At 42.4% G+C, this 14,715-nt stretch overlaps 1 protein-coding gene across 1 annotated transcript in view; it reads left to right on the top strand.

Annotated features, from left to right (window-relative positions):
• The window catches only part of ARFGEF3 (ARFGEF family member 3), a 187,563-nt gene that overhangs the window by 52,216 nt on the left and 120,632 nt on the right, over positions 1 to 14,715 (top strand). The window contains exons 6-7 of the mRNA XM_073627360.1: positions 8,230 to 8,352; positions 11,158 to 11,200. Of these exons, the coding sequence (XP_073483461.1) occupies positions 8,230 to 8,352; positions 11,158 to 11,200 (166 nt within the window). The remainder of the gene's footprint in view (positions 1 to 8,229; positions 8,353 to 11,157; positions 11,201 to 14,715) is intronic.

Here is a 14,715-nt window from a genome sequence, read left to right on the forward strand (position 1 = left end):
GCATGCCATAAAACAGGATCTCCTCAGTTGCATGAAATAAGAGCTTCCATTGCACATATCCTGTTTGTTCTATGTGGTCGTATTTTTCCTGGTCCTCTGCAGCCTGCTGCTCTCTAGAGGTATCATGGTTTGACATGCAATATGGTTTCTATTTTACTTATTAATATTACTTAATAGTATTTAAAAAAAGATACCATTGCAATTTTTCACAGTTTTTTTTTCCCCTTATGGAACAAACTACATGTAGTAAGTTCTAGGTCCTAGATATGAGGTCCATCCTTCACCCCCTTCCCCTCCAGCCACAGCCAATCAGACAACCTCTGAAAAGGAGATAGCTGCTTCATAACTGCATCTTGTCTTGGCTCAGAGCACTTTCTTGAGACAAGCAATGGCAAGAGTAATGGAAGAGGTTGGGGTGGGTGTTAGCCTCTGCATTCTTGCTGCTGCAGCTTGTCTCGGGTAAAATACTCTGAGCCAAGACAGGATGCTGTTATGAAGCGTATCCTTTTGGCTGTTGTCTGAGAGCCTGGAGGAGGGGGGGTTGTAGTGCACTTCAGACCTCGTAGCCAGGGTTAGAAAGCACCTTGCGACATGCGACAAAGTACTACATGTGCTTTGTCCCATAGGGCAGTGGTCATCAACCCTGTCCTCAAGGCCCACTAACTGGCCAGGTTTTATGTATTACCTTGGGGAGATGCAGACTAGAATACTGCAATCACTGAGCAGCAAATGATATCACCTGTGATGTATTTCAGTTATCTTGCAAACCTGGCCTGTTAGTGGGCCCTGAGGACAGGGTTGATGACCACTGCCATAGGGAACAGAAATGGTTCCAATGTATGTTGAGGCAGATTTACTAAGGAAGTTGAGAATATTCACTCAAAGTGTGGCTGTGTTTACTTTGAATATCCAATCATGTGCAGATTAAATAAACAGGAATTTGTTTTTCATGTGATTGAATAATTGAAGTGAATCTTACCTTCAGTGAAGATCTTCAACTCCTTTAGTAAAACAGGTGTGAATCATTTTTTGCTATCCATATCAAAGGTTATTTATGATGCACTAATAAGAATACTAAAGGGAACCTTCATATCCTGGTGGTCATGTCATGTCGCTGCACTACACCTAACTAGACTGCCAGCTCGGTTAATCCCTCCCCCAGTCGGAAATCTACTGTACAGTGACAGCTGTAGAGAATTAGATCATGTTTTGCTGGGTGTTTTTTTTCCTTCCTCTGGATCAATTGTGGGTATAGGATTGTGTGTGTGTGTGTGTGTGTGTGTGTGTGTGTGTTTGTGTGTTTTTTGGTTGAACTAGATAGACTTTTTTCAACCTGACTAACTATGTAACTATGTCAAAACATGTATTGAAAAAAACGCAAAATGCACCTGGAATATGCATCATCTGCAACCTGCATAGGTGTGAACCAGGCTTTAAACAGAAGATCTGCATGCAGCTCGAATTTCTATCACTGGAGCTTGTGGGTACGCAATTTGTGCCCCCTAAGTGACGGGCTACCTTGGTAGAGTGAAGTATATTGCACAGGGCACTTTCTAGTTTTCATGGTCTTAACATTTCTAAGAATATTTAGATATTGTGTAAAACACCTTATGACTTGAATATTTACGTTTCCAGAAAAAATATGCAGCCAATCATTTAAGGTTAGAATAATTACTATTGAGGGCTGTTCTGAATGTTATTTTCTTCTACATTCAGCAAACAAACATTTTTGTGATTTAGAACTAATAAGCCTAAATGATCACATCTTTAGGGGGGGCATTGACACTTTTCCATTCCAGTGCGGGGTTAACATGCATTGATTTATGACAGCTTATTCATTTTGAATGGTGGACAAAAAAGAGTGCATGCAGCATATTTTTCTGAAGCATGGTGTACTGCAATGCATTTGAGGTGTGTTGCTTCAGTGTGTTGGGGTGCCATTCTGAATAATGACAGTGCAGCACACTGACACTTGTAATATACATTAATGTTACCACAAAACACCACAATGCAATAGTGTAATTTGGCCTTAGTGTATGTGACCCTGGTCATTACAGTTGGCAGGTGCAATCCGTATACTTTTTCTCAGCCAATTAAATGTGGGGTAGACCAAGAACAGATAAGTGAAAAGCAATTGACTAGCACACCATAAATGCAATCCGTTTTTTTTATGCTAATGTATCCAAAGGACAAAAAGGTGTGTGTGTGTGTGTATGTGTGTGTTTGTGTGTATATACAGGATCTTACAAGGGGTCAAGTCCTGGGAAATAAAGTGTGGGAACTCATCCAAGATCCCCCCCACCTCAGAAATAAAAAGTGTGTGTATATGTGTGTGTGTGTGTGTGTGTGTATATGTATGTATGTATGTATGTATGTATATATATATATATATATATATATATATATATATATTTACACACGCTGCCCAAAGTGGGGCCCAGGCCCCGGGCTGCTCACTTCTCAGTGCCCATCAAATGCGGCCTCACCAGTGCCCCCAGCAATGTGGCCTCACCACTGTCCCCAGCAAAACGGCCTCACCACTGTCCCCAGCAATGCAGCCTTACCAGTGCCAATGGGGGTCAGTCCGCCCCGGGTGCCTACCTTTGGGAGGGGGGGTATGTTATCCCAGCATGCCCGTCCTCCCTTCCCTCTGTCCTCCTCCAGCAGCTGCTGTAACAAGGTCCCGCCTCCTATAATACACGCTGGAAATTTTCTGCCTATCACTGGAGTCTAGGAGGCAGGACCTTGTTATAGCGGCCACTGGAGGACGAGGAGGACCGAGGGAAAGGAGAACGGGCACACTGGGATAACACACCCCCCAAATGTGTGGCACCCGGGCCGGACTGACCCTTGTTGGCATGGACGCCCTGCCCTTCCCGCACACCCACACTGCCTGCCACAGCTCGCAGTCCTGCAGAACGTGGCTTCTAACAGGAACAGCGTTCCTGCTGTGAAAAAAGTACACCAAAAATGCAATCAGTTTGTTTTTCTTTTTTTATACTAATGTATCCAAAGGACAAAAAGGTGAAATGACAGTTTGCTCAGGGGTCAAGTCCTGGGAAATAAAGTGTGGGAACTCATCCAAGGCCCCCCCCACCTCAGAAAGAAAAAGTGTGTGTATATGTGTGTGTATATATATATATATATATATATATATATATATATATATATATATATATATATATATATATATATATATATATATATATATATATATATATATACATACATAAATACATATACACATATACAAATATATAACATGTGAGCAGCCCTGGGCCCCGCTTTGCACAATCAATACAGGCAGTATATATATATATATATATATATATATATATATATATATAAATAAATATAAATTTATTTATTTTTCCCATGCGTTCCCGCGGGACTCGAGCCCTGACTTTGCTACAATGTGCATATACTATATATGTGTGCGCACGTATATACATATGTGTACATGCGAGTATACGTGTGTGTGTCTCTATACATACGAGGTCTTGAATTAAATTAAATGCAGTAAAATGCTAAATATATTTTACTGACACTTCGGATGGCCAAGGGGGGTTGAGGGACGTGGGCGTAACAACTGAGCAAAACTATTGGTGCACTAACTTATAGGAGGACAGCTCTCGGGGAACCCCTGAAGTGGTATTTGTCTAGGGATTAATGCTACATTAGAGGAAGTAACTTTAGTTTTACTTGTATTATTTATTAAAAGGGGAAATTCATTTGGGGTGTGTTCCCCTGTGTTTGGCATCTGATGGATTGGGCACAACTGTAAGCTGCATGCAAAAATGCTGCAGTATTCACCACGGAGGCAATCAAATTTGGGTCAATGTTAGAGGTCTTCACACCCCATATCACAAATCTTATATAATATGCATATGCAAAGAGTTCAGATACTCTTCTTACAGGAGACACATTTTAAAACTTCATCAGTGCCATATATGCCTACTCGTCACAATAGTAAATGACATCTCTGTAATAATTCAGTAAGTAAATCTAGAGGCGTGGCTATAGGCTTCCATTCCTCGCTCCCAGTCTCAGGTATTCAAGAAGTAAGCGACCCTGGGGGCCGATTTCTTATTCTTAAATGTGAAATCAATATTTTGTTTACTTTAGTTAAAGTTTATGCTCCCAATCAGGGTCAGATCCTAATGATGCTTGCCCTTTTGCGTAAATTAGGCCCTTTGGTTGAGGGAAGGATGGTGCTTGGTGGGGATTTAAATATTGTACTTGACTCATCAATAGACACTATGTCTACCTCACAGTGCTTCTCCTTGCTTCAGATCAATCTACTTAAGCCTCCGCTTTGCTGTGGGAGAGGAGCATTATCAGTTTGCGGCCTTACCCTTTGGTCTCGCCTCCGCTCCTCGGGTCTTCACCAAGGTGTTGGCCCCGGTTATGGCGCTGCTGTGCCAGCGGGGGAATTGCTGTTCTGGGCTACCTGGACAACCTTCTGCTGTGAGCAGAGTCCCCAGCAACCCTGAGGGGCAAAGTGGAGATCGCTATTCAGACTCTGGCAGATTTTGGGTGGCTGATAAATTACTAAAAGTCTGCACTGATTCCAGTTCAGAATTTGGTTTATCTGGGTCTGACTCTGGATTCCGCTCTGGCCAGAGTGTTCCTTCCGCAGGACAAACTTCAAAAGTTACAGGCGGCAACCCGCTTACTGCTGTCCAGCAGGTGGGTCTCCCTGCGGACTTGCATGGGGGTGCTAGGCCTGATGGTGTCTACATTTGAGGCGGTCCCGTTTGCTCAGTTCCATATGAGACCCCTGCAAAAGGAGGTCTTGTTAAAATGGGACAAATGTCTAGGGTTTCTGGACAGTCAGATTTGGCTGACCCAAGGAACCAAAGGGTCCCTGATCTGGTGGCTTCATTCCCAGGCTCTTCGGGAGGGGAAATCCTTTCTCCCTCTGTACTGGACGGTGGTCACCGCCGATGCCAGTCTGTCCGAGTGGGGAAGAATCCCGGGCCTGAGCTTGGCTTGGGGTCGCTGGACGCTGGAGGAATCTCGGCTAAATATTAACAATCTTGGAACTCTGGGCGATCAGACTCTGGGTCATTGGACAGATCGACTTCAGGGGCTCCCAATATGGATCCAGTCGGACAATGCCACGGCGGTGGCCTATGTCAACCACCAGGTAGGAACAAGGAGTGTGTTAGTGGGCCTGGAAGTAGCAGGCATTCTCCAGTGGGCAGAGCGTTTCATCCCAGCCATCCCCGCCGTTCACATTCCGGGGGTGGACAACTGGCAGGCAGGTTACCTCCCTTCGTCAGGAGGTATGTCTGCATTGGGGCTCTCCAGAGGTAGATCTGATGGCATCCCTGGTCAACAGGAAGGTGCGGAGGTTTGTGGCCATGTCTTGGGACCCTCTGGCGGACGCCTCAGATGCTCTGGTGGCTCAGTGGGGCCAGTATCGTCTGATCTACACCTTTCCTCCTATCAAGCCTCTGCCTCGGCTGTTACGCAGGATCGACGCCAAAAGAATTCCGGTCATTCTAGTGGCCCTGGACTGGCCTCGTCGGTCCTGGTACGCCAACCTGGTGCATCTGGTCGCAGACTCCCCCTGGTGGCTGCCTCTCAGGGAGGATCTGTTATCTCAAGGGCCGATCTTCCACCCTGCTTTACCGCCGCTGGCTTTAACAGCCTGGCTGTTGAAAGCCAGGTGTTGAAGGATAAAGGGGTAACGTGCGTCGGTGATTCCGACACTACTCAAATCTAGGAATGTCTACTTCCAGGAAGGTATATCATCAGACGTGGAAAGCGCACATTTCATAGTGTGAGTCGGTGGAGTTTCACCCATGTTCCTTTTCGGTGGCTCGGATTTTGACTTTTCAGAGGGGCGTTGAAAAGAATTTGGCCTTGAGTACCATCAAGGGCCAGGTGTCGGCTTTTGCTGTTTTCTTTCAATGCCTCCTGGCTTTGCATTCCCTGATGCATACCTTCATTCAGGGGGTGCGACATGTGGTAACACCGGTGCGATCTCCCTTGCCACTGTGGGACTTGAATCTGGTGCTTTCGGTTCTACAGAAGCCTCCGTTTAAAAAATATTCAATACATTTCCCTGCTCTCTCTGTCACAGAAGGTGGCCTTCTTGGTGGCTATCACCTCTGCTCGCAGGGTGTCGGAATTGGCAGCGCTATGCTGTCACACACCCTACCTGGTGATTCATAAGGACAAGGTGGTTCTTCATCCTTGTCCTTTGTTCCTTCCAAAAGTTGTTTCTGATTTCCATTTAAATGAAGACAATGTGTTGCCTTCCCTATGTCCCAGGTGGCAATATCTGAGGTAATTTGCCTTACACACCTTGGATGTGGTTCAGGCGATCAGGGTGTATGTGGCGGCCACTGAGTCCTTTCGGAGGTCAGACTCCCTGTTCGAGATCGCGGATGGGCCAAAGAAGGGGCTGTCTGCTTACTCTGTGACCATTTCTAGATGGATCAGACAGACTGTGATGATGTCGTTGGTGCACGCTTTCACAAAATTTTACAAAGTGGATGTGCTGGCATCTGCGGATGCCTCTTTTGGCCGCAAGGTTCTGCAGGCTGCGGTCTGGAGGGTTTTTTCCCTCATTCCTCAGGGGTTTTCTTGCTGTTCAGGTTGGGCTCCAGTAGTTCTCATTGAGCTCCAGATTGGTTGGCCTGTTTGTTTTTTGTTGGCTGCACCACCCCTCATGTTTGGCACTGCTTTGGGACATCCCTATGGTTCTGAATAAGGAAGCGCTGTGTCTGTCAATGAGAGTAAATAGGATTTTTGACTTACCGTAAAATCCGTTTGACACAGCGACTTGTGACAAAACTGAAGGCCTTTAGCAGAGGGGGGGTGTATATCACCTAGGACAGCCCATGGGCGTAGCCAAGTCTTTTTTTCTGCCTATTGTCCTACTCCTGTAGGGGGTGATATAACCCTATGGTTATATAGGGTTATATCGCCCTCCAGAGAGAGATATATAATTTTGCCCCTGTTCAAATCATTAGTATGACCTCATTTGGAATATGCAGTTCAGTTTTGGGCACCAGTTCTCAAAAAGGATATCAGGGAACTGGAGAAAGTTCAGAGAAGGGCAACCAAACTGATAAGAGGCATGGAGGAGCTCCGCTATGAGGAAGGATTAGAGGAACTGAATCTATTCCCTCTTGAGAAGAGGAGCATAAGGGGGATATGATCAACATGTTCAAATATATAAGGAGTCCATATAAGGAACTTGGTGTTGAGTTATTCTCTTTACGGTCAATGTAGAGGACACGGGGGCACTCTTTATGTCTAGAGGAAAAGAGATTTCATCTCCAAATACGGAAAGGATTCTTCATAGTAAGAGCTGTGAAAATGTGGAATAGACTCCCACCAGAGGTGGTTCTGGCCAGCTCAGAAGATTGCTTTAAGAAAGGCCTGGATACTTTCCTAAATGTACATAATATAACTGGGTACTAACATTTATACGTAAAGTTGATCCAGAGAAAATTCTATTGCCTCTTGGGGGATCAGGAAGGAATTTTTTCCCCTGCTGTAGCAAATTGGAGCATGCTCTGCTGGGGTTTTTTGCCTTCCTCTGGATCAACTGTGGGTATAGAATTGGGTATACTGAATTGTACGATATTTTTTATTTTATTTATTTATTTTTATTTTTTATGGTTGATCTCGATGGACTTGTGTCTTTTTTCAACCTGACCAACTATGTAACTATGTAACTATGGTTCTAAATAAGGAAGCACTGTGTCGGTCAATGAACTCAGAGAAACGGATTTTACGGTAAGTCAAAAATCCTATTTTTTGAGACCTCACCCCCTGCCTCCCCCTATTCTGTTATCTGGGGTTATACTGTTACTTTGTATTTCTATGTGAATCTAATGTGTGTACTTATTTAAAATGTGTACAGCATTGTTTATGTATGATGTGGCCAGTTGCTACAGTGTATATATACACACTTTTTGTCCTTTGGTACATAGCAAAACACAATTTAAATAGTGTGAATCAATGGTGTGCTAGTCTATTAATTTCCATTTTTATCTGTGTCTTGGAATAATAGGGAGAACTCCTCTATTGTATATTCAGCACCCAGTTCTTCATTATTTTTATTATTTACGATTTTTATTTTGCTCTCATATATAGGTGTGCAAAAGTTGTGTTCATTTAGTGTAAACAGGGATCACACTTGGGTTCTATGTTTAATGACTGCTTATATTTTGAAGTTGGTTAATGTCTTTTCTGTCTTCTATCCAGCTGTGTATTGAAACCTATGTTTCAAGCTGTCATCAACGAAGTATAAACACAGCTGTGAGAGCCACACTCAGTCAAATGTTAAGTGACTTAACATTACAGTTACGGCAGAAGCAAGACAGCCCGGTGAGACATTGTTTACATTTTTCCTGTAATGTCATGGTGTAGATGTTATTGTGTATAATTGTCATAAAACAAGATGCTTGTTAAAGCCCATCTCCAGGCAAAAAAAAAACATTTTCCTATAAAATAAGGCTGTCCCTGCATTGCTTGGGTTAACTGCTCATTTTGTCCAGGGGTAACCAGAAAGCTTATACCCAATTTTCCGGTCCAGCATCAAACGGCACTCCACCGCGATCTAGCCATGAGCTGTTCCTGACATCCAGAGCAAGTCTGTGGGCTCGACGACGTCAGGAACAGTCTACCGCACAAGACCGCTAGACCATGGGGGAGCAGGCGCTGCAGGGACTGGTCTTATGGGGGCAGTGTTAATTTTGTCAACAAAATTAACGCTATTTTAGCCGACTAAAATATAACGAAAACAAAAAACGTTCAGATGACTAAAATATGACTAAAACTAAACTGGCATTTAAGTCAAAACACTATGACTAAAACTAAATTTAAATTTGACATCAACGTTAACACTGCACTACCACATAAGAATAAGTAGGAGACATCTACTAAGCTGCTGAAAGTTAAGAAAATGGCTTTTCTTATTTTTTTTTCTTAGTATTTAATGTTGGTAATATATTCAGGTAATATGCTCAATGGCATTACAGCCAATAGAGTGTACAGGTTTTTTTATATTTTACAGTTGCACTTCTGTTTGTCAAAAAGCAGTATTTTTGTTTGTTTTTGAAACGTTGGTTTTATTTATCAAGACATTATATATCACAACAGCTAAATCTGTGTCTGTAGTGCATGTTCAAATCGTAATATCATAAATAATAACATGTTATTTGATTTTTACTCCAAGAGTATATGAGCTTGGCAATTTTAGAGAAATACTTAAATAATGCATTACAATTTAACTAACCCATTTGAAGAACTGGGGATTTTAGTAGACTAATATATGACCAAAACTAAAACAATTCAAATGACTATAATTGAACTAAAACTAAAATGGTATTTTAGTCAGAAGACTATGACTAAAACGAATTTGAAATTTGACTTCAAAGTCAACACCAGTGGAGGGATGGTCAGAGGATTAGGATAGTATAGCTCCCTTCTCCAATCCCCTAGACAAGTTGGACTTTAAGGCTGCATTCACACCTGAGTGTTCCAAAGTCGCTCATTTTTACCTCGTTTTTGCCATGATTTTGTTTAGGTCACCAGAAGCAGAAAAACGCTTGTAATCTGCCCCAAAGAAGCTCATGTTGTTTTTTGAGCTTAGGACGTTTTTCAGGCGCTTTGCTTCAGGTGACAAAATGCTCAGATGTGAACAGGTGCCATTGAAATGAATGGAATTTTGCTTGTTGGGTGTTTTTCATGCGTTTTTTTCGGGCGTTTTACGAGCGTTCAGGTGTGAATGCAGCCTAGGGAAAACTGTCATGGCAAAAATTTCCAAACTGCTACCTTTGCTGAATTTCTTCTGCAAGTGTTATGCTGGAAAACTGGGCTCTGTACTCATAGTAGTTTACCACAATTTAAGTTTTATAAAATAGTAGAAACAAGACACAGCACACCTAGAGTTGAATGCACATTTAAAGTAGAATTGCAGCTAAAGCCTATCATCTATACTAACTAACCTTGTAAAATGAGATGTGCATATACTTGCCTATTTTCAGCCTGCTCTGGTCCGGTCATGTGATATGGCTCTCCTATGTCAGCAAACAGCAGCTGCAGGGGAGAGGAGGGAGCACTGACAACCATGGGAGCCTATGGGTGATGCCCTCACTCTTGGCTTTCACAGCAATTGTTGAGCACGCTCTCCATTCCCCTGCAGCCACCGCTGGCAGACACACGGGAGCCAGATCATGTGACTGGACTGGAGTGGCCTGAAAATGGGTAAGGTAATAGCTACAATAGGTTGCTTTTTTTTTTCTACACGTTAGTATAGATGTTAGGTGAGGGGAGGGAGCATTCTTAGGACTAAATGGGCTTTAGCTGGAATTCTACTTTAAAGCTGAACTTCAGTCATTTTTTTCAACTTTCCATCTATTAAATCTTCTGCCCTTGTTGTTTTCAATTTGGATAGTAAAACATATTTTTTCTACCAGTAAACACCTTATACAGCCCACTTCCTGTTTCTTGCCTGGTAAAATGCCTAGGCGTATGAGATCATGCATCTCTCTCTCTCTCTGCATATCTATCTATCTATCTATCTATATATATATATATATATATATATATATATATATATATATATATATATATATATATATAAATAAAATGTAAAGTGGTTGGAGGGAAGCTTCAGAATGGCAAATAAAATGTTTTTATTACAAATTATGTGAGCAGACTGCAGTTTCCTCTTTAATAAAGATAAAAGGCGTCAGTACCTAACATGAGACTGCTTAGACCTACAAAGTATGAAACCAAGCTAGAATTTTACAAATGTGGTACACCATGCTTGAATGAGTCCATGTGAATCTAGTGACCTATGGGAATTACTGTGGGGGACATCACTGGAAAGAAGGTGAATATTGCAGTTTTTGTTTTTTTGGTTTTTTTTTTTGTTTGTTTGTTTCTTTTTGCTTAGATTTTTTTTTTTTGTAAAAAAACAAACATTGCCCAGATATGGGCTTTGAGAAACTTGCTGCATTCTAAAAGTACAAATAATTTCTAATCCTGCTATTCACACATAGAAAGCAACTTTTCACAATGCAGTTTTTCTGTGTAATGCATTTTTAGTTTGTTAATTTGTAATATCTCAGCGGAAAACTGAAATTCTAAAATTTTAATTGTATATACATTTTTTTTTCTCAATAGAATACTGAAATCCATGAAGCACTACTGGAATTCAGAAGCCAAGGTAATATGCAGTTTTCTTTTATGCGGATCAGTAAGTACATAGTAGTCCTGTATTAAAAGGAAAGGAGGCAAAAAGTAGAGGAGATTCATTCTCTCTGGCTGTGCAACCTGCTACGTTTTTGTTTTTTTTAACTGATATCAGCATTTTTAAACTGAGCTCAATTTTAATAGATACGTTGAAGGCTTTATAGCTTTATCTTTTCAGCTGAGAGATCTGCTTTTTTTTCCCATTCATAACGTTTAATATATTTCAGATCTGTATAAAATTGTAAGTATCTGTATAAAAGAGTACAGTGCTATTTGCATATCATCCCCTAAGTCTATTCTGCACACATAACTGAAAGGGAATCCAGAGATTCACTCAATATTAATGTTTACCTTGTAACCACGTGCTGTGCGTAGTAATAGATATAACAAAAAAGTGCAATGTTAATTAAGATGGTTTGGAAATCTAAATTAATTTTGCAATGTTGAAGATTTATCGAATTCCGTTTTGTTGATCCAACAAACTCCTACATTCAATATTCTGTGACTTTCTATTCCTGTGTGCAATCGCAGTGACAGTTCTACTAGGTGGTTGCTGTTTAGAAATTTCCTAATACTGTAATGTTTTATGGGGGTGGGTTTGGCACCTTGTTTTTTGTATTGAATACTATACCCAACTGAAAAAAAAACAAAGGCAAGTTGGCGTCTAATTCACATCATAGCATGCTCTTGAATGCTGTTACCTGAAAAGATGCCTGTTGCAATAGTTTGGACAACAAAATGACAAAGAAATAAATATAGTAAAGCAGTGAATAATTCACTTATTTATAAATAAAAAATACATTTGACAGTCCATTCTTAACATTATATAAAGTTGTAGAGAAGGCAGACATATGCTTCCCTATCGCACAGTGAACATCATTTGGGTCATTTAATAAGACAGTCATAATGTACAGCATCACATATAACATTTAACCTTTTATTAACTTGGAGGGTTCAGCAACCTGTGGATCGCGATCTGCCAGTAGATCGCAGACAGGTGACTGGTAGATTGTGGTCTGGGCTTGCTGACCCGTCATCCCAGAACATCAAACAAAGTGCAATGTAGAGGGACTACTTGTAAAGTTGGAGCTGTAGTAGAGAGCAAGAGACCCATAAAATGCCTTCTCTGTAGTGCTGGTTCTTCTCCTATGTGGAATGATACCATCTGCAGTCCACCTCTTATCCTGGCTAGTGGTCTCCAGAGACGTGCCAGCAGCAGAGAAGAGATCTTCAGGTCAATGTGAAGCAATACACTGGTCATAATAGTATATTGTTCTTTTTTTTTTTTTTTTTTCAATTCTTTATTTATATTTTCAAAATACAAAAATCCATATATTGACATACATATAGATAAAATCCATCTTTAATGACCCCCAACTTAGGAAAAAAAAAAAAAATAATAAAACAAAATACCCCCCCCCCCCTTCCCAATCCTGCTGAGTTACAATAATGTAATTCAATAACCTAATTCCCTCACCTAGTTCCCTTGTTTTATACCCGTTTAACCTTTAGCCAGTAATCTCCTCCACATAGCTCCAGGTATTCTTATACCTTCGCCACCCTGCCCATTTATCTTTTGGTTCAGTCCCCTCCTCAAACTCTGCTTCGGCACCCTCCTCACTCTCCATTATATAAATTTCATTAACATAGAGCAACCATTCACGAATTTTAGGGCTCTCAGGCTCCATCCATTTTGCTTCACCCGATACCTGGAGGACAGCTGTGATCGGCGGTGGGGGAGTTACAAGACTCTCCCCCCCGCCGGCTTTCAGCTGCTTTAGTGACACAGCGGTGAACGCTCACCGCTGACTGTCACTGCATCCTCCTCCATGTCCCCTCCTTTCCTCTGTGCCTCTCTGCTGTCCCACTCCGTTCCCCTCTCCTTCTCTGTGCCTCTCCGCTGTGACTGTCCCCTCCGATTCCCTCTCCTCCTCTGTGCCTCTCCGCTGTGACTGTCCCCTCCGATCCCCTCTCCTCCTCTGTGCCTCTCCGCTGTGACTGTCCCCTCCGATCCCCTCTCCTCCTCTGTCCCTCTCCGCTGTGACTGTCCCCTCCGATCCCCTCTCCTCCTCTGTGCCTCTCCGCTGTGACTGTCCCCTCCGATCCCCTCTCCTCCTCTGTGCCTCTCCGCTGTGACTGTCCCCTCCGATCGCCTCTCCGCTGTGACTGTCCCCTCCGATCTCCTCTCCTCCTCTGTGCCTCTCCGCTGTGACTGTCCCTTCCGATCCCCTCTCCTCCTCTGTGCCTCTCCGCTGTGACTGTCCCCTCCGATCCCCTCTCCTCCTCTGTGCCTCTCCGCTGTGACTGTCCCCTCCGATCCCCTCTCCTCCTATGTGCCTCTCCGCTGTGACTGTCACCTCCGATCCCCTCTCCTTTTCTGTCCCCCTCCGTTCCGCTGTCCTCCTCCTCCTTGCTTTGTGAATAGACAGAGTCAGCTGACTCTGTCCATTCACATAACTGAAACATTGTAATCTCCTGTGATTACGATGTGTCAGTTTATGAATGGAGAGGAGCCGCTGTCTTCTCTCCATTCATTCTCAGTGCAGCTGAGGCTGCAGAGAAAGGGACTGGGGAATCTCTATCCTCTGTCTCTTTCTCTGTCTCAAGGGGGAGATATCAGAGGTCTGTTAAGACCCCTGATATCTCACCAAAGCCCCCCAACAGGGCTGATAAAAAAATAAAAAAAAACACATATTGCAATAAAGTATAAAAAAAATATTATTTTAAAAAATAAAAATTGTAAATAAATAAATAAAAAAAAAAAAAAAAACCACACACATACACCGTTCACCCCCTCCCCACCCCCCACCCCACAAAAAAAGAAAGCACTGTTAAAAAAAAAAAAAAAAAAAAAAAGAAAAAAAAAACACACTGTCACGTGACATTTAAAAAAAAGTATCGGTAATCGGTATCGGCGAGTACTTGAAAAAAGTATCGGTACTTGTACTCGGTCCTAAAAAAGTGGTATCGGGACAACCCTAAGGTGTATAATTTTCTTCCAATACACTTTTATGATGGGACACTCCCACCATATATGGGCCATTGTGCCAATATTTTTACACCCTCTCCAACATTCCCCCGATTTCTCCGGTTGGAATTTGCTAAGTTTGTCTGGGGTCGCATACCACCCTGCCAAGCACTTGAAATTTGTTTCCGTTATCCTCATACTCACTGAGGAGGTATGCAGCATTTTCAGGATTTTCCCTATCGCGTGGTCACTACTTTGTGTCCCCAATTCCCTTTCCCATTTCCTGATGTAGGGAGGTACATCCAGCTCCTCACTCGTCATTAAAACTTTATATAGCCGAGAAATGATATTTCTGGATTCCTTTCTCAAACAAAGCTGCTCAAGCGGCCTATAATCTTCTTCGCCTCTGATTGGTTTCTGAAGTTTCTTTACAAAATGTGTCAGCTGGATGTACCGCCACTCATCAATCTCCATTAAATCTGTCTCAGTTTTCAAATCGTGAAATGTGCGAATTTTCCCTT

Source organism: Aquarana catesbeiana, linkage group LG04 (genome assembly GCF_042186555.1).
Source record: "Aquarana catesbeiana isolate 2022-GZ linkage group LG04, ASM4218655v1, whole genome shotgun sequence".
Taxonomy (NCBI): domain Eukaryota; kingdom Metazoa; phylum Chordata; class Amphibia; order Anura; family Ranidae; genus Aquarana; species Aquarana catesbeiana.